The sequence below is a fragment of the Bison bison genome, unplaced genomic scaffold, assembly GCF_000754665.1.
Source record: "Bison bison bison isolate TAMUID 2011002044 unplaced genomic scaffold, Bison_UMD1.0 scf7180017864160, whole genome shotgun sequence".
NCBI classification, from domain to species: Eukaryota; Metazoa; Chordata; class Mammalia; order Artiodactyla; family Bovidae; genus Bison; species Bison bison.
In genome coordinates, this window is record NW_011494732.1 from 768,328 (window position 1) to 789,268 (window position 20,941).

General features: G+C 40.3%; 1 protein-coding gene across 1 annotated transcript in view; it reads left to right on the forward strand.

The window, feature by feature from the left end:
* Positions 1–20,941, forward strand: part of TMEM132D (transmembrane protein 132D) — an 896,829-nt gene that overhangs the window by 406,654 nt on the left and 469,234 nt on the right. Inside the window, exon 3 of the mRNA XM_010841263.1 lies at positions 15,473–15,619. Within this exon, the coding sequence (XP_010839565.1) occupies positions 15,473–15,619 (147 nt within the window). The remainder of the gene's footprint in view (positions 1–15,472; positions 15,620–20,941) is intronic.

Below are 20,941 nucleotides of genomic sequence, written 5' to 3' on the forward strand. Positions count from 1 at the left end.
CAGGTGTCGAATTCAGGGGGGAGTTTGAGGAATTGAAACCACCCCATGGTGTTGTGAGGGAGAGTGGTACAGATGGAAGTTAAAGAGAGAAATAGAAAGGGTCAATGTTCAGATTCTAATTTCCAAAGTGGGATTCTCTTGTCCTTAGATGATTCATTGGGAAGCCAGGTTTACAGAGTGAGAGAAAAATCTCTTGAAAACCTTCTTTATCCTCCACTTTGCAGCCCACTAAGATGGGGGCCCAGCAGATAATAGATTCTGCTATACTGCAGGGGCCAGAGTGGGGAGAAGAGGATGTAGAAAGACCAAATCCCACCTCTGCGGATGTAAACGTGGTCCTGAGGGACTGTGGAAAGAAGAAAAGGGCCAGAAATAGTGGAAACAGGGTGAGCTGCGTGTCTGTGTTGCCACCAATGGGGCAGAAAATCTGAGCTGGGTGACAGGACTTTGCCAGAAAAGTCATTAGGAACTCCAAGGGCGGAAGGACCTCTGCTAGCAAGCAGCATTTAGCTTCTGGAAAGAAGTTGTCTCAGTGGTGGATTACACAATGACTCAATCATCAGTGTTTGGTAAGCCCAGGTCTAAATTTATGTCAGCCCAGTTGTAATAGTGTGGGATAGCATATCCATGTACCAAGTCCCCATGTGTCCTTGGAGGGGCAGGGGAGGTAGCTGAGGGCATGGACTGTCAACTTAGCCAGGGGGTATCCTACAGGGAGAAAAAAGGAGCAGTAGGACATAGTGGGTAAGAGTAGCGCTCCTGGAGCCATTATTAGCCATGTGGCTTTAAGCGACTTGCTTAATTTCCCTGTGCCTCAGTCTTCACCTATAAAATAAGGCTACATCTTGTCTCCATAAGCACCCTTGAAAAATTATACCAGTTTCAGATAGGAATTTTTTTTCTTTTTTACTTTTTAAATTATGGAAGTATGATAACACATTTACAGAAGACTTGGAAAAAAAGATTTGTTTTAAATGAAAGTATATTTGATTTACAATGTTGTGTTAGTTTCTGCTGTACAGCAAACTGATTCACTTATACATGTATGTATATTATTTTTGTATTCTTTTCCATTATGTTTTACCACAGGATATTGAATAGAGCTCCCTGTGCTTGCAGTAGGATCTTGTTGTTTATCCATTTTATATACGATAGTTTGCATCTGTTGACCCTAAACTCAAACCCATCCCTCACTCCCTTCTCCCTCCTTCTTGGCAACTGTATGTCTACTCTCTATGTTGGACAAGATTCTTTTATGTGGTGTATTGATTTTTCTCTCCAGAAACACAATAAGAGATGTGATGATGAGGCGTTATTGTAGTCTATCCACTGTACTCTGGGATGTCAGTGATGGAGAGGTTTTGTGTGTGTGTGTATGTGTGTGTGTGTGTGTGGTGAGCTTGCAAGGAGTACCTGAACAATCTTCTTTTGCTCAGTTTTGCTGTTGATGTAAAACTGCTCTAAAAAATAAAGTTTATTAATTTGTTAAAAAGTGCTAGTTCAACATTAAAATTTTAAGCAAAGACCCATGCACTAACTTATTCACTGGATGCTTTCTAGTTAGAGAATATCATGTAGAACAAATTTTAATAGTCCATCATGTTTGGGTGAAATTGCATTAAGAGCTGCCCACTAGAGTTTGCAGAGAACCAACCGAACTGACCTTGCTGTGAGTTGAATTGTGTCCCTCTCAATTCCTACCTCACAGTACCTGTGGATGTGACTTTATTTGGAAATAGAGTCTTTTTAAATAGAATAAATCCAATACAGTATTGTGCACTTAAAAATATGTTAATGGAGTAGATATCAAGTTAAGTGTTCTTACTGCTTTTTTAAAAAAGTAAAGATAAAAATGAAAAGAAAAAAAAGGCTCTGGTTAGGTCAGGTGTCCCTGATTTCTCAGTGGCTAAAGAATCCTCCTGCCAATGCAGGAAGCCTGGGTTTGATCCTTGGATGGGGAAGATCACCTGGAAGAGGAAAATGGCAACCCACTCCAGTATTCTTGCCTGAAAAAAAATCCCATGGACAGAGGATCCCAGAGGGCTACGGTCTAAAGGGTCCCAAAAAGGGGTCACAAAGGGTCCTATATGACAACGCACGTGCTGGTGAGGATATTTTGAGGTGGAGGGATAGTCTTTTCTTGCTGCTCTGGGAAAATTCCCGAGCCCATCAGTCTGATTGGACCACACCACTGTAATCCATTGGACACGTGGACCCAAGGCAGTTCCCAAAGAATTGGAATACTTTCAAGGCAAACCACAAATCCCTGGAAGGTTATCACTGTCCTCGAAAACCTGGTTTTTGAAGCAGCCAGTGTTGTGTTCGAATCCAGCTGTCACCCTAATGCTAACACACATGCATGTTATCTTTGCAAGAGATAACTTCTGCTGTGGCCATCACCTGTCTTAATTGATTGACGTGTATGCACTTCAGTTTCAGAGAGGAATATTACAAAAGCACATTTTTCTTTTTTCTTGGAGGCTGAAAGACCATCTTTGAAGATGTGCTGACAGAAATGATTCTTGTTGAAATAGGCATCAAAATACTCCCGAAAAAATGGGGATAATAAGAAGGAAATAGCTCTATCAGATATTAAAATGTCATAAGCTATTGTGTGTAAAACATTTGGGTACTGGCTCATGTGAAGACAGATCAGACAGATCGATGAAAGTAAGTGGAGAGGCCAAAAATAAACATAAAAAGGTGAATTTAGTGCATATTGAAGATGGCATTTTAAATCAAGTACTGAGGGAATCATTTAATAAACCACATGCTGGTAAAACCCATACAGAGAAAAGATAAAGGAAGATCCCTCTTCCATTAACTTCTCACACTAAAATGAGTTCCTGATGGATCAAGGGACTAACTTCCTTACTAATAACATGTTCTTATTGTTGTTCAATCGCTAAGTCATGTCTAACTCTGCGACTCCATGGACTGCAGCACACCAGGCTTCCCTGTCCTTCACTATCTCCAAGAGTTTGCTCAAACTCATGTCCATTGAGTCAGTGATGCCATCCAACCATCTCATCTTCTGTTGCCCCCTTCCCTGCCTGCCCTCAATCTTTCCCAGCATCAGAGTCTTTTCTAGTGAGTTAGCTCTTTGCATTAGGTGGCCCAAGTATTGGAGCTTCAGCTTTAGCATCAGTTCTTAGGAATATTCAGAGTTGATTTCCTTTAGGATTGACTGATTTGGTCTCCTTGCTGTGCAAGGGACTCTCAAGAGTCTTCCAAGACCAAGAAAACAACAGAGAAGTAGACAAAGGATTTGAACAGATATTTAGCAAAAAAAAAAAAAGTTATATGAAAAATATTCAGTGAAACTCAAACTTAATGAAGTATTGTTTGTATTAGATCTGTAGTGATCAAAAGGCACATTAACACATTCTCAGTGAATGTGCAAATTGGTAGAATCTCTTTGAGTGGTAATTTAGCACGTTCTATCAAAATTGAACATGGACATCTTTTTTGACTTGGCAATTTCTTTTTTAAGAACTGTTACTGTAGACCTGCTTGTCTGTGTCTACAAAGCTGTGAGTGTATGGAAATTCTCTGAAGTGCTGGTTGTAAGTAGCAAAGATTGGACACCTCCTATAAGACCATCAGATGGCCAACAGGCAGTTAAATTTTATTCAAATAAATCTACACATTGAAGTAGTACATCGAAGGAAGTGGGAATATAAACACTGATATAGATGCATGAAAAGATACAGTATTGCAAAGAGTCAGACACAACTGAGCGACTGAGCTGAAATGACAGATAAGATGTGTAAAAGTGTATACAGTGTGTTGCCATTGGTATTTTTAAAAGATCTATACTTCTTTATTTTTTTTAATAAAGTCTTTATTGAGTTTGTTGCAGTATTGCTTCTGTTTCATCTTTTTGTTTTTTTGGCCACAAGGCATGTGGGATCCTAGCTCCCCCACCAGGGATTGAACTTGCACCCCCTGCATTGGAAAGTGAAGTCTTGAGCACTGGACCACAAGGAAGTCTCCAAAGATCTACTTTTCTAAATGTGTTAATCTCCTAGAAAATGGGCACTGAACTGGGGAGAAGTCTGGGGGGAGAAGTCTGCAGTGAAACTTTTCGTGTTTCTGCCTTTGTTATGTTGAAATATTTACCAACATGCTTGTATGATTCTTTTCAATGAAAAAAAAAAGTTAATTAACACTGAATCCCTCCAAAAAGAGCCTCTGAAAATACAAGTTTGTTAACTATAACTCTGGTTTTGATTTAGAATGTTTTCCTTAATTAAAGAAGTATATTTAAACAATCCCTCTAAAACCCTGGTAACCTTGAAAGCTGAAGGAAACAGCCATCCTGTTCTATTATGTGCTGTAGTGAAATTAGAGGATGGGGACTCATAACAGATAAGAGAATTAGGTCTTATTCCAAACCCCGGGAGCCAGACCCCTCCCAGCCCCCAGTGCATCTCTGTGCCCTGGGAGCAGAGTCGGGAGACTAATGTTCCAAACACGAGTCACTGAGGAAGGCCACCAGGCTTGCTGTGCTCCAGATACTCATCGCGCTTGCTCTGCTGCGATTCCGCCCTTGGGAATTTGGAACTCCTGAGACCGACGTGAACTTTGACTCTGCATCTTCCACCTCCCACGGGACAGCGTGGATGCAGATTTATTTCATTTCGTTTTGGTTTTTTAGGAAAACCAGGCCATTGGGTAGTGACTGTTGTGAGGATGAGATGGAAAGAGATTCAAAATAGCTGTCCAGCTTTCAAAATGGTGCCTGGAAAAAGAGATGAGACTCAGGAAGTGTTTGTTGAATGAATCAATGACCGAAGAAGCAAACAAAGAGACCAGTTTGATTTACTCACCTAGTAAACTTTTATGTAACAAGGGAAATAATAATCGTAATAGTAATAATAATAATAGACTTTTTTAGTGGACATTATGGAGTTGGCACGCTGTATCTGTTTAAAAAAACTTTCAATTTTATATTATAGTTGATTAACTACATTGTGATAGTTTCAGGTGTGTAACATAGCGACGGATGTAACCATTCTCCCCCAAACTCCCCTTCCATCCAGACTGCCACCTAATAATGAGCAGGGTTCCCGGTGATAAACACTTGCTCCTTGTTGGTTATTTTATTTTTTATCCATTTTAAGTATAGTGGTGCACACTGTATCTTGTAGAGTTCATTATGTTCAACAAAGAATAGGACTTTTTTTCTTGCATGAATGCTGATGTATTTCACTGATGTATTTGCTGATGTATCTGTGACTCTGTGATAAGAGACTCAATAGCATGTAAAGAATGAGGTGGCCTAATTCATGGACATATGGTCAGTTCACAGAGTGTAGTTACTTATTGCTTTGGTAACAATGAGGCAAATAATTTCTCCTGCTTTTCAAGAAATGTGATGTGCTCATGTGGCATGCCTTCTGCATGCCTTTGCTACCCCTCTGAGCTCAGCCATCATTTACTGGGAAGCTGTGATGAGAGACCTTGTCTATACTAAGGCTTTGGTTTTTCAAAGGAATCCATAAACGCTGTGCATGCGCGTGTGTGTTCAGTCGTGTCTGACTCTTTGTGACTGTATGGACTGTAGCCCTATGGAGTGTAGCCCTCCAGGCTCCTCTGCCTATGGAATTTTCCAGTTAAGAATACTATAGTGGTTTGCCATTTCTTCCTCCAAGGGATCTTCCTGATCCAGAGCTTAAAATTGCATGTCTTATATCTCCTGCATTAGCAGGTGGATTCTTAACCACTGGACCACCAAGGAAGCCCCAGTCTATGTATTCTAGTAACACATACAGAGTTCTATCAAGTTCTGTCAACATATATATAACATATTTACATTATATACTGTTTGTTAATTGCTCAGTCCTGTCCGATTCTTTGCAACCCCATGAACTGTGGCCCTCCAGGCTTCTCTGTCCATGGGATTCTCCGGGCAAGAATACTGGAGTGGATTGCCATTTCCTTCTCCAGAGGAACTTCCCCACCCAAGGATCAAACCCTGGTCTCCTGCATCACAGGGAGGTTCTTTACAGTTTGCGCTACAGGGAAGTCCTGTATGTTAGATACTAGTCTCACATAATAAGCTATGAAATATTTAAATTGCATCCTTGATGGTTGGATGGTGGTCTGCCATTTTTCAGTAGGAACAAGAATTGTTCTTCCTGCTCACATGCCAGGCAAAGATCAAATCACATCTAGAAGACATTCATATATCTATTTTGGAGCGAGGAAGAAAGTTTCCTCACCCCTTCTAGGTCCTTCTGGCTGGTTCAAGAATTAAATTGAGATGAAACAGATGAACAGGAGAACGTCAAACAAAAGTGTAATCACATGTATACATTGGAGAAACCAGGAAAATTGACTAACTCGAAAAAAGACCAAAATCTTCACCTTCAACAACAGCTTCAGCTAATGGCTGAAGAGGATGTTGGGGATAGAGGTTTGGTACTTTGGTGGGGAGAAAGGCAACTGACATGGAGATGGAAAAGCAAGTGTTTGGTGAACAAATGTTTGCTGGGCCAGGCAGAGACCATGGGACACAGAGACATCTCTGATCTCTAAGAGTTCCCTCCACCACACCTAGTCTCTGTTCTTCTCAGGTCCTCTATCCCTGGTGATAGCTCTGTTCCTGCAATAGGACCACTATTGAAATTCTTCAGGCAGTTAGGGAAGGGTCAAAGTTTCTTCCTGAGTTTTTGGGTCTGTGATTGTCTTCATCTGAAAATAATCTGCATGCCAGAGACATTTTGGGCTGGCAAATTTTCCCCCCAATAGATATATTTCCCTTCTACTTTCCCACATGTTTTGGTTCCTGGCTTTACCATTTTGTATTATGTGGGTAACAAAGTCTTTTTAAGATAGTCACTCACATCTTGGGATCTCCATCTTTGTGTAAGATGGTCATCCTCATCCTGGGATCTCCATCTCTGTGTCTTGCTTTCTTTTTTCTTCGTAGGATTTATCAACGTAAGAAGCGTGTGTGGGTTTGTGTGTGTGTTTTGTCTCTTCCCCAGGAATGTTAGTTCCCTGTCAATAGGAAGTATGCATGGTTTGTGCCTAACAAGCTTCCTGGACTGTGAATGATGCCTGGAGAACAGGTGGGACTCAGTGTTTGTTGAATGAATCAGTGACTGAAGAAGCAGACAAAGAGACAGGATTGGTTTACTCACCTAGTGTTACTCATTACATTCATGACCTGCTTTAGGCATTTATATCTGAACATTTTGGTGGAAGGGAGGTACTAGGAGGGGGATCATCACTTCCTCTAAAGCTTCTTTTTAAATAAATATTTAATATTATTTTTTGTTTTATTATTTGACTGTGGAATCTTTAGCTGCAGCATGCAAACTCTTCGTTTTGGCATGCAGGGTCAAGTTCTCAGACCAGGGATTGAACCCAGGCCCCCTGCATTGGAAGTGCAAAGTCGTAGCCACTGGACCACCAGGGAAGTCTCCCTCCAAAGCTTCTAACAGTTAGCACCCAGACTCGTCCTGTTGGTGTGCTTCCCGTGTGGTGTGCAGTCCTTCCTGTCCCGTTTCTACTCACCACATCTGTTTTGGACATGTGCCCATAGGAAAGATGGGTCTCTGGAACCTTCTTGTGAATGAACTGAGAGTCAGAGGAAACCAGGTACTTGGAGAGACTAAGGACTATGTACAGGACACCTTTAGCTCTACAATGGCTTTTAAAGAGTTAGAGAGCATCTCTCTGTGCTGGCAAAGGTAGCCCACAGGTTGAGTTTACTGGGATGAAAGGTGGTGACTCATGGAAGTTCCAGGAGAAACAGCAAGTCCTCAGCCTCTGCACCAGCAGCCAGCCTGGCCAGAGACTGGCATCACATGTCGCTCACCCTTTGGGTCAAGATGCAGAGTTCTGTTGCTTTGGCTTTTCTTCTCACTGGGCTCTTCTGAGTTGGTTGGCGGCCAGCCTGCTTCCTGCTTTCAGCTATTAATTTGTTCTCGGAGTCAGTTGAGCAGAGCGGCCAGGGTGATCTGTGAATAAAGCAGCATCTTTTGTATGATCGGGATTGTTGCAAACAGTTGTAGAGATTGTACACTGCTCAACTCTACGAGGCCCAATTCACGTCATAATTTCTATGCATGGTACTTCCTGGAGTTGGTCAGGGCACAAGTTATATGGCTGTATGACAATCCTGGGCATGATCTTATTTATAGAAAATTATAGAATTATAACCTGGGTGTGTCAACTGTAAAAAAAAATACAGCCTCAAAGTCAAGAATTACAATTTATTCGATGGACTTGAAGACATCTTCTCAGATTATTCTGAGGGTCTACTCCAAAGAGGTCAGGGAGGAACTGGATGTATAGGAGTTTTTGCTGGGAAAAAAAAACAGTAGTTGAAGTTTGAAAGATTACTGCTAATCACAAAAACAGACATTTCGAGTGAATAATTTTGGTGCTTTTCTTTGTATAGGAAGATCCAAGAGTCTGAGCTCATTGAAATTACTCCTTTGATGTTCACTACAGCTGTCCAGAGCCAGTATCCTGTTTTTCTCCATCCTGAGTCCCCTCAGGGTGAACAGTCAGGGTGACTGCAGGAGCTGAGGGCTTGATGTCTAGACCGTCCTTTGTTTACTGAAATGGCAGGTGACATTCTTTATCCACAGGTATGAACAAAGCAGGATGATGACTAAAATTTTGATGATCTAAGTTCAGTGTGATGGAAGTTCAGGCAGATTTTACTTTTTTCCTTATACCTGTGTGTATTACTCAGTGTTTTTCTACAGTGAGCATATCCCAACCCCTTAATCAGGACAAAAATGATAAAGGTATTAATCATGTCCAGTGTGCGTGTAGGGAGGGGCAAGATGTTGGTGTGCTTTTCTGTGCTTGGAGACCTCAGTGATACTTCTGAGGTAACGTGACGTCACATACCTCATTGATTCATTCACTCATTCATGATGGATTGATCTTACTACGTTCCAGCTAACAGAGGTCACAAACGCTGGGCAGCTTCCAATCCTTGAATGACTTTGCTTAGCGAGGATGGTGTTTTTACATTTTTGGAATTTCACATACATCTGAGAATTTCTGCCCTCCCTTCAATGTTTAAAGACTTGGCAACACCAGGCCTGGGCTCATAGTCTGAGTTGTCCAACTCTCCTTAAGTTTGCACTTTATAAGGAATGACATCATCTCCACTTCCACGGCCTTTGAAAATTCAGTTGATCAGCCAGTGACTAAAAAGTGTCCACCTCCCTCCCATCTGGCTGGCAGGGGCTCCTGGAGGCCATGTCCCCCTCTTCCTCCACTGTTGGCTCCTCCCACTGTAGGTTTTGGGGAATGCCCCTTCCTGTGTGACGCAGATCCACTCCGTGTTTGATCTTCCGCTCTTTAATCCCCCTCAGAGTGTGGTCCTTTGACAGCTGGGATGATGGTACACACGCCTTGTGTCAGCCTAGGACTTTCAATGCCTCAAGATAGCAATACATCAAAAACGACTTGCCTTGAAGTGACTGGCCTTCATTCTGAATTTAACTTTACCAAAATGGCAGTGTGGAAACAGATTCTTCATACTTATAGGAACACACAGAATCAGCAGTAGAGTTTTATCTCCTTATTAATGTGCATTTATTTACCTGCTTCCATATAACAGGACTTCTGTTCATTATGTTTATTCATGTCACGCTTGGGAATTAAAGGGTCCAGAGATTTGAGCAATTCCCTGTAAGTGAGGTGTGTGCACCCCAAGAGATATGCAAAGTGATGAAAAAAATTGCAATGATGCAAAAATAGGACCTCTCACCATGTTGTTTTGTAATCTCATCATTTTTATTTATATTTTTCTGCGTATTTTCTAGCATGCATGTTATGTCAGTAGTTCAAGTATGGATTTGATAAATATATTTATATTAAAGTGAAATGCTAAAAAATAATTTACTGATATGAGTTCCTGGTTGTAAAAGAAATGCTTTAGAACCTGCTAATTCACACTACAGCTTTAACTAGGGTTCACTCGTGTGTAGCATTGTCGGCCTTGAACTGCATATATTAGGTTAGTCCCAAAGTCATGCGCAGAGAAATTCAGCAAAGTACATTCCAGTGATGGGAAGAGGGGCCCAGTGTCCCAGGAAGGAGAAATGGGACAAGATTAACAAAGGCTGTTAATTACATCATAAATAATCACATTAAAATAATTTTTGGCTGGGGCAGGTCCAAGATGTAGGGATGGGGCTGAAAGTTGTTCTATGTTTTAATCTTTTGCATTATGGTCTATTACAGGATATTGAGTAGAGTTCCCTGTGCTGTGTAGTAGGACCTTTTTGAGATATTTTATATATAGGAATTTGTATCTGCTAATACCAAACTTCTAATTTATCCCTTCTCCCACACCTTCTCTCTTTGGTAACCATAATTTTGTTTTCTATGACTGAGCGTCTGTTTTTGTTTCATAAATAAGTTCACTTGTGTCATATTTTAGATTCCATGTCTACATGATATCATGTGGTGTTTGTCTGAAAATGGTTCTTAAATGAAATGTTATAGGCTATAAAAGATGTGGTCTTGGTGGGACATAATATGGTCATAAATTGATCCTCATCAATTAGAAATTAGAATAATGAGTGATTGTGACTATTAATATTACAATAAAGTTACTGAGTATGAGAAAACACAGTATATTTAATTATTTTCCATAATTAATGAGGGAAGATAAGTAAGGAGACAGGGAGGAATTCAAAACAGCTTTATTTTGAACCAAAGGGGTTTTTTGGGCTATGAACCAATGAGAAGTGACAGGTTTCCCATCAGTTAATTGGAAAGGATGCCGCTAACCAAATCCACAGCACTTGGAAGCGTGTAGCATCCTTCTGTTACCCAGGATATGAGAGGAAGGGATAACAGGTGCACACCACAGCTCTGATCCCAGGCTGATGGCTATTTCAACTGTTACTGGATACTGTATTTGAAACACTCACAAGCACACATGTGCACGCATGTGTGTATATGGGTATGTGTCTATATGTATATATAAACATATGCATATATGCATGCATCATATTTGTTTATGTGTGTCTATATATATCTGTGTGTGTGTGTATATATATGGACTTCCTTGGTGACTTAGATGGTAAAGAAATCTGCCTGCAGTGCTGGAGATATGTGTGTATATACATATGTGTGTATGTATATACATATGTGTATCATGTTTCTATATGTCTCTGTGTGTATCTATGTGTGCATGCATGTAGGTGTGTGTGTATATATATATGTTTATATTTGTGCTTGTGTATGTCACTGTGTGTATATATGAGTATGTGTATGTGCAGGTATATATGTCTGTGTATGTCAATATGTGTATATATACCTGTGTGTATATGTAATGTGCATATATTGTCATGAATATGTCTATGTGTATATAATGTATATTTGTGTGTGCACATCTGTGCATATGTTGTTGTGTATGTATATGTGTGTGAATACATCTGTATATGTCTGTGTGTGTGTACCTGTCCATGTGTGTATATATGATGTGTATATCTATGTGTTTATATTTGTGTTTATATGCGTGTATGTGTATTTGTGTTTGTATGTGTATTTACATCTATCTGTGGATATATTTGTGTGTATACCTATAGAAATACAATAACTCTGTTATGTTTTTGAAATAAACTATACCTTTAAGCCAAGCAGGGTTTGTTTATTCCAGTCCACAGTCCATGTACATTCTGTGGGGGGAAATTATGGCTTTTTCTCCAGCCACTACAGTAGACATACTATTAAATGTAAATATATAGTAAATGTCTTTGGAAATCAAGTGCTGTGTTTATCTCTATGTAGTAAAGCTGTCAGTGTAACCTGTATTTATTGAACCACAAGTAGATTATAAAATTTCCACTAATGAATGTAAGTAACCCAGTTGTCATCAACAAAAGAAGGCAGTAGCATTTGGTTCAGACCCAGCAGAGCCAAATTTCATGTGTTCTGAGGATTATCTTAATAGTTCCAAAATGCTGCTACTTACAGCGCTGAGATGAATGTTTCAAAATGATGCTCCCAACACAAACCATATTCAGTGTGTACCACAGATGTGTCTCTGAGAAACAACCACTCTCGTTTCCTTCACACATTCATTCATTCTTGATGTTTGTACTCTATTCACGGATGTTTCTTGAGCAAGGACCTCTTGCCCAATTCAGAACATCTGAAATATGCTATAGAAATGTGTCTTCTCTTTTTTTTTTTTTAATTTTTTTCTTTTTTTTTAATTTCAGATATTGGCAACAGATATTAGGTAGTTTGTGGGTTAAATAAGCAACCATGTTCTTTCCTAAGAACTTAAAAATGATTCATTGGAGAAACAGTATCTGAATTCTAAATAACCTACTTATGGATAAAATTTAAGAAAAATAAGAGCCTATTCTATAATCAGAAAAAGCTTAGGTACTAATAACTCCTGTATCACGAAAAGATTGCCAAATCCAAGTTGATGATGACCTATTTATTTAAAGTAAATTTGACTCAATAAAATCCCAGTGCACAGTAATTGGAACAGCCCTTAGAATTCATCTTCATAGAATAGCAGCTGTCCGTAGTGAATTGAACTTCTTTTCATCAACCATCTTGGTTGCTTACAATTTAAATAAGTTCCTGCAAGGCAGGAATCCTAGCTCCTGTCACCAGAAGGTCAGATGGCTTCCTAGTCTGTGCATACAATCCCCAATTTATAAGTGACTGCATTCAAGATGTTGGTTTCTACTTGGATTATTTATGACACAAAGCATTGTATTGTTTTTCCTCTAGAAGCAATGCGGTGCATGGTGCTCACCTACAAATGCTAACTTCAGCCCTGGGGTTCAAATGTAAGAAGTGATTCTTCTTGTCTTTGTTAGATGAGGCAAAGTAGTATGTGTTTTGGGGTCCCCGGGACCCCCCCTGAGTTTGATGACTTGCGGGGAAAACTCTAAGGACTCAGCGTACAGTCATAATTGGATTAAAAGGACACAAAGCAAGTTCAGCAAAAGGAAAAGAGACACGGGGTGGAGGCTCGGGGTACTAGACACAAGCTTGGGAAAGTCCCCTCTCAGGAAGTTGTACAGGGTGCCCTTCATCCCTCCAGCAACAAGTTATGACAACACGGATAAACAGTTGTCTCTCTGGAAAGCTCATCCAAGCCTGAGAGCCAAGCATTTTTTACTGGGGGCAGGTCTCCTAGACACCACCTGCCTGGCAGGCACGGTAACTTCAGACCACCAGAAAGAAAGCAGGAGTCCGTCATCAACTATATTGCTTGTACAAAAAATTTAGACTTAGTGAGCCCATTATTAAAGAGTTGAGGAAACCCCTTTCAAAATCCAGATACCAGAGGGCAGCCTTGCCAGCATGCCTTTCTAGGGGGGCAGTCTCAGACCTGCTGAGTTCACTTTTCTTTGCACAATCTGTCTTCAAGTTGTTTCTTTGGGAAATTCCATTCACAGTGCATGCAGGCAAGTCCTTTTCTCACCAAGCCCCATTCCTAAAAGTGGCATCTTTTCTTCCCGCTTTGTTCTTAATATTAGGGGTGACTTGGCTTGTCTCATCTGGTGATAAGAGTGAGGATTTTAGAGATGGAGACTCAGAGCCCACCTCCTTGCCTCTGTGTCGTTACAGGTACCACAGCTATAAGTCTGGGGAGCATACCTCTGGGGCTCCCCTCTTGGGAGCATCTTCCACCTGGTCACCCATCAGCCTGCCCCATTTGTCCCCTGGCCTTCTTGCTTCAGATCCACTCATGTTTTCCTCGAGGGACTAAGAAAAGAAGACACAACAGGAAGCATGACTCTTCCCAGCAGTTTGTGCATCCAACTGTTTGCGATTTATTGCGTTGTCCTTTGACTATATCCTTTCCATTTCCCATATATTTATTCACTTGAAATCTCTTAGAGAAAAATAAGGGTGTATGAGGAAACCAGCTCCGCCATGCATTCTCTGCCTCTCTCATCCTGCTTCTCTGATATCTGGGGGAAAAATTTGCAAGCGTGTCATCTGTCCCTTTCCGTGAATGAATGAAAGAAGGAATGTGTGAATGGAAAGTAAAAGTGTTAGTCACTCAGTCCTGTCTGACTCTTTGCGACCCCATGGACTGTAGCCCACCAGCCTCATCTGTCTATGGAATTCTCCAGGCAAGAATACTAGAGTGGGTTGCCATTTCCTTCTCCAGGCAAAAGTACTAGAGTGGGTACCATTCCCTTCTCAAAGGGGATCTTCCCGATCTAGGGATCAAACCCAGGTTTTCTGCATTGCAGGCAGATTCTTTACTGCCTGAGCCACCAGGGAAGGAGAGAAATAATAAGCAGTCTGGTATGAGGCCTCACCTGCTTTCACAAATTTGTCATTAGGTCTGAGAAGATGTTAAATCTCAGGACAGGTACTGGCCAGTGTTGGCTAACAAAGAAATCAACCGGCTCAAATAAGTGGCTTGAGCACGAGGAAGTTTTATGTGATGCCAAGGAAAGCCCTGAGACTCGTTGGACCCACACTGTGATTCAGGAACTGTTTCAAATCCTGCTTCACCTGCAGCCAGATCCCCTGGTTGCTCAGCTTCTCAGTGAAAATTAAAATGATCCTGACCTCACAGGGCATACGTGGGAGTGAAATGAAATAAAACTGTCATGAACTCAGAAGAGCACCCAGTTTGTGGAAAGGAATCGATAAGTGATAGTGATGATGGAATGATGGTCCTGGTGATGACAATGCTGATGATGAGGATGTTGTGGGAGGAACACAAGAGTATAAGTCAGGCAGGGACTTCCCTGGCAGTCTAGTGCTTAAGCCTTTGCCTTCCAATGCAGGGGTTGCAGGTTCGATCCCTGGTTGGGAAGCTAAGATCCCACGTGCCTTGTGGCCAAAAAACCAAAACATAAAACAGAAGCAATATTGCAGCAAATTCAATAAAGACTTTAAAAATAGCCCACATTAAAAAAATCTTTAAAAAAAAGGAATTAAGGCATGCCTCTGTACCCTGTCAACATCTGTTTTCCTATGAACTAGCATGCTTCTCAAAACTGTCTGAGTGGCAGGGCCTGTCCTCCACCCTTGAACTTGGAACGATGCTTGGGAAATTAGATAATACAGAGAAAGGGCCCATCAGTACGTGGCATGGAAAAGACATTCCTAAACTGTGCGTTGTTACTATTAATTCACTTTTGCAGTTTGAATGAATTTCTTTTTTCTATTTAATTTTAACAGTCTACGGGTATTCAGGTAGTTTTTTTTTTAATTAAAGCCATCCACTATCAGAATATTATTTCTTTATGTGACCGATCCTTGCCTGTGTCACTATTCTGTTTCTGTTAAAGGAAGTAATGACCAGGAGAAAAAATGAGGATGGATGGATTGGAATGGAATTGCCAATGTGTGATTAAATTCTGTTAAACATGGGGTGACACCTGCCAGGCGACCATGTGCCATTAAGTGCTGGGTGTCCCCAGAAGCAGAGGTGACCCAGGGATGCCCACCGGTGTCTCAGTTGTGCACTTGCTGTCTCCAACAGGGTAAAGGTGATGAAAGGCATGAACATCATTGGGGTGAGAGCCAGCAGCCCTTCCGTGTGGGAAGTCAAGGAGAGCACAGATTACGCTGGGAAGTACACACCCGCTGTCATTGTTTGTCAGAAGAAGTCGGCTGGCTCGGAAAAAAGGTGAGTCCCCACGGCCTGCCGTGTATTCAGATTATCAGTGAGGGTGGTCTCCTTTTTCCCCACATCGTTAACAGCCACTTTCACTGTGGTTTGCATTTGCTGTGCGTCTGTATTATTAGCGCTTCTAGGTAAGACGGATGAAGTCCTTCATTTGGAAAAAGGTGAGCTATTATTCACGGTGGACCTGCTTACAGTCCCAGTGCAGCTCTGGGTCACCTGCAGGGACTCCTCCGTGCAGATGGAGTTTAATCTCCAAATGATGTTACACGGCAACGCGACCTCTCTCTAATCTGTACGATTAGGGAAAACGGAAAGTCTGGGCAGCTCTGATAAAACGGCCCATTTTGCAAGTGTTCCAAACAAGAGTTTCTCGAGAAAGCAAACAAACAAATGAGTAAAGTTGGTAGATTTCCTGGCCTGAAAAGGTGCCTTTTACATTTGCCGTGTCATTTAAATATAATGCAAGGATTGCATTTTGTGTGGGCATTTTCTGATGGGCATGTGAACAATCTGCTGTGGAATTATAGGGAATTGTGACTTTGTCTCTGATACTCACCAAATTAGAAACAGTCGATTCACAGCTGGGCAGAGAGACTTGGAAACTCAGTGGTTCTTGATTTAGTTCTGTTTCCTGAAACCTCATTTGTGATTCTGGAGAAGGCAGTGGCAACCCACTCCAGTACTCTCGCCTGGAAAATCCCATGGACGCAGGAGCCTGGTAGGCTGCAGCCCATGGGGTCGCTAAGAGTTGGATACAACTGAGTGACTTCACTTTCACTTTTCCTTTCATGCATTGGAGAAGGAAATGGCAAGCCACTCCAGTGTTCTTGCCTGGAGAATCCCGGAGTCGGGGGAGCCTGGTGGGCTGCTGTCTATGGGATCACACAGAGTCGGACATGACTGAAGCGACTTAGCAGCAGCAGCAGCAGCATTTGTGATTCCAAAATATTTCTGGTCTGGTCACCTGTTTTTGCCACTTTGGGGTTGGTTGGGTTTTTTTTTTGCTCATTGTATTACCGGCAATTGAAATAATAATAAATGGACCAGCCATACCTATATGCATTATTTCTGGAGTCAGGCTTTTAAACTTCCTAGCTCCATGTTTAGAGAAAGTTTATTTTCCATTGTTTATTCTAATATGGAGGTCGTGAATCTCAGCTGATGTCTAGTTTGCCTTTGGGGATTTATTTCCAAAGAGCATTTGATGTGAATTTGGGGGTGACATGATGTGAATTTCCCTCCATGCTCCTGTTTCACATGGGTGCTCTGAGATTTGGGTTATCAACTGTCAAGCTCTGTCAAGACTTTCCTCTTGTGACCAGTGTTTCAAGAATTTTTTTTCTTGAAGATTTGCTTGTAGAGCAAATGAGAGCAGAGAAGAAGAGATCTGTATCTGAGTTCTGCCCTAAGTCTTTATGTAGTAATGGTCTGCCATGTGGAGTACCTTCAAGAACTTATAAATAAGGTCACGTCCAAAAGTGTCTGTGCCAGTGACGTGGTTTGGGAAGTAAAGTGCCAGCTCCCTTAAGGGTTTCCTTTGTGTTGTAATGTTAGCAAAAATTAGGAGGATAGATAGGTAGGTAGATGAATAATGATAGATAGATAAACAATAAATAGATGATAGTTAGATAAATAATAGATAATGTGATGTATGGATGGGTGGATAGATAAATGATACATATACAGATAGATATATAGACAGACATATATTTTTTTCTTTACCAGAAAGTTGCAGGAGTCTGGGGGAGACTTGGGAGAAATCCCAACCAAGGTGCTTTTTTTCCAGCTTGCTTCTTCTTGCCATTTACTGTATGGATTAGTGGAAGTAGCAGTGATTGTAGTGTTATGTATGAAATGCGAAGAGATTTGAATCATTTGAAACGTATTCTTGACTTTCTGGCTAAGCGTTCATTCAGTCTGTCTTGGGCATGGAGAAATTAAGGAAACTTTCCAAGAGAAGCTCATTCCCATTAAGATGTAAGGTGTAAGCTGCCTTTTTATGCATCAGCTAAGATAGGCATTCCCAAGGGGCTTTAACACTTCCTCAGATGAAACAGAAAATCAACAGCTCTAGGACATATCAAAATGTACAAATGTATGGTGCTTGCCATTTTCCCCCCTTTCATCTGTATCAGTATCTTTAAGAAACAAATTCGCTGAATGGACTGTCAAGCTACTCCTTCACAGTTCTGATGTCATCATGCCACTCACTATGGAGACTATTCCTTATCCATTTGTAGATTCTGATATCAGTTTTCTATTTTCTACTATGGGTCTAGATGACGAAAGAAAGCATGTGGCCTAATATAGACATACAGAAACACACATAACTCTATATCTATAATATGTTATATTTGTGTGCATATGTAGACTGTTATATGTATGTGCATATGCAGTATATTACATGTCTTTGTAATATGTCATATATATAGTATATGTATCTAGGACATATAAGGGATATGGGTGTTTCAGTATCTGCATGTATACATGACATACTTATGCGTACTTGTGTATGTCTGCATGAGTACATATGCTTTCTTTCATCATCTGGACCCACAATAAGAAATAGAAAAGTATGTTATGATGCAGAAGTTTATTCAGTGTTTTTCACTCTAGTTGTTACACTACAGCCAGGAAGGCTTTGCTTAATGAGGAAGCTGTAGAATGCATGCTCTTTTAGATGGAAAACCACACCGGTCTGGTTGGTAGCTGTTTCCAGACCCTACAGCAACACGTGTTACCTGTGAGAGTCTCCATGAATATTCCTTTAGTGACATCCTAGAATAAGACTATATATAAGACTATAAAGACATTACTTTTTGTATTACTATGCAAATCTGTAAGTACACATACTGAATAGTCTCTTGACATACCTGTTCATATCAAGTAAGGTGCATAACAGCATCTGCATTGATGACCTACTGAGGGAAAACCCAGAAAAGGACACTTTTTCAGCAGAGGGACTGGCAACTGTAATTTCTTTTGGAATGAGCTGGGAAGTTGGGGAAGAAAGCTGAATGTAAATTACTTTTTACTGTGAGCCATTTGGACTATGATTTTTTTAATATGTGCATGTATTACCATTTAATATAATGTACACAGTTAAAATAGATTTTTCTGAATAGGATATATTCATTTCTATGTTCAACTTTTATCCTCCCTTTAAATTGTTTTTATTTTGCTTCTGTCTTTATGGGGTTAAATGCAGAAGAATCATGCTCTACTCTTGGGGGTAGTGAGCACACCAGAAGATCCGTTTCCTTTTCCTTGAAGGATAATTGGAGAACATATGATGGATTGGATATTTTCATGTTAATAGGTTTTGCTTCAGAAGCAGTTTTGCTTTATACATTCTCCCTACTCTCTTTGAATGTTTTTCAGTTATTCTTTTTTTTTTTTCTTTTGGACTTTATTTATTTACTTATTTTGGCTACGCTGAGTCTTAGTTGCAGCATGAGGGATCTCTGTTGTGTCATGTGGGATCTTTCGTTGTGGAACAGGGATTCTCTAGTTGCAGCTCATGGGCTTTGCTGCCCCATGGCATGTAGGATCTTAGTTCCCTGACCAGGAATCGAACCCATGTCCCCTACATTTCAAGGTGGATTCTTAACCACTGGACCACCAGGAAAATGCATCCGTTATTCTTAGAGTCAGAGTCAGATCATAAAGATGCAAAAGAGTCAGTCTTAATGAACTTGAGAATCATGGGTTGTGTATTGCTAATAATTTACCATGGACTGTGAAGGTGCATTAATGAAGTTAAGTTCCTGTGACAGGTGTAATTTTATGGATTAAGGAGATGCTTGTCTAGTGATGAACTCAACAGGAGTAAGTGAAGATCTCTTATCTAAGTTGAACTACATCCTTCATTTTTTTAAAGAACTGTGGTTATTCAAAGCCTTATCATCAGAGTATTAACATATGAATGTTACCCACAGCTATCAGATCTGTTTTGACTAAGCATTGCCAGGAAATATTATGGAACAGAAGGAGAATAACTAATTATGCTCTATCCATCAAATTCCATTTGGCATTTTCTAAATCTTGCTCACTCTAGCACTTTGTAAACTTAAATAAATTTGTAACAAAAGTCATGTATTTTTTTATTTCTTTGCTCTTCTTTGCATAGATGAGTGTTTTCCAAAGTTTGCCATAGTTTCTATCTAAATGATTTTAGGTGGTATAATTGTATTAGTTTTGCCAAATATCAAAATGAATCCACCACAGGTATACATGTGTTCCCCATCCCCAGCAGGACTTTTAATTGAAGAGAAATTCATCTCTTTTGGGGCTAATATGTCTTAAAAGTCTCTATCCTTTGTTAATAGATTGTAGACAAGCAAGAGTACATAGTTAGGCTTAATCCTTTCTCATGATTATCCATTTACTTCATAAGATACTGCTTTTCCATTTATTATAGGTAATTTTGTTACGACTTCATGCTCATACTGCTTGCCACATGACAGGACAATAAATTGATGAATGAGTTGTTGGGGAAAGAGATAGTGACTTTATTCAGAAAGCCAGCAGACTGAGAAGATGGGTGGACTAGTGTTGCAAAGAATCATCTTACCTGTGTTAGAATTCAGGCTTCTTTTATACTAAAACGGGAGGCGGGGGGTGTTGACTGTTGCATACTTCTGGTACAGGAATCCTTTGTTCTTGGAACTATCCATGTAAGTCAGGTTGCAACCTTACAGCCCATTCTGCAACCTTTTAATCTCTATAAAGTATTAAAGCTTTAAAGATCAGAGCTTTGAGAATGGACTATGCTGTATATTTCAGGCTATAGACAAATTCTTAACTTGTAGCAAAAGCAATAGAACACAGAAGTTAAAGTAAAAATAAAGAGATCCAATATGGAGTCAGATTTGTTCTTCCCTGTAACAATATGTTTCATTTTAAAACAAATATAGCTTAAGTAATAGCATGACATACCATAAGTAGAAAGTAATATTTAAAGGATACACAGATATGATTACAATCATGAATGTGTGTTCAAAAAATATATGCTGGCATGATAAATCCATCTCATAATACTTTTATTAGGATTAAGTTTGATAATTCAATGAATGACTTACAAAAAATAAAATGACTTAAGTAAAGTAAAAGTTTACTTCTCTGTCTCATAGGAGAAACCGTGATACAGGCAGGCCATAGATGGCCTGGCAGCTCCTCAGTACCATCAGGGTCCCAGGCACCTATTTTTCTTTAACACCATGTTAATGCATGATTCTTATCCTCATAGAATAAGATGGCTGCTGGAGTGCCAGCCATCATATCTGCATTGCAGGCTAAAAAAAAAAAAAAAAACTGAAAGGG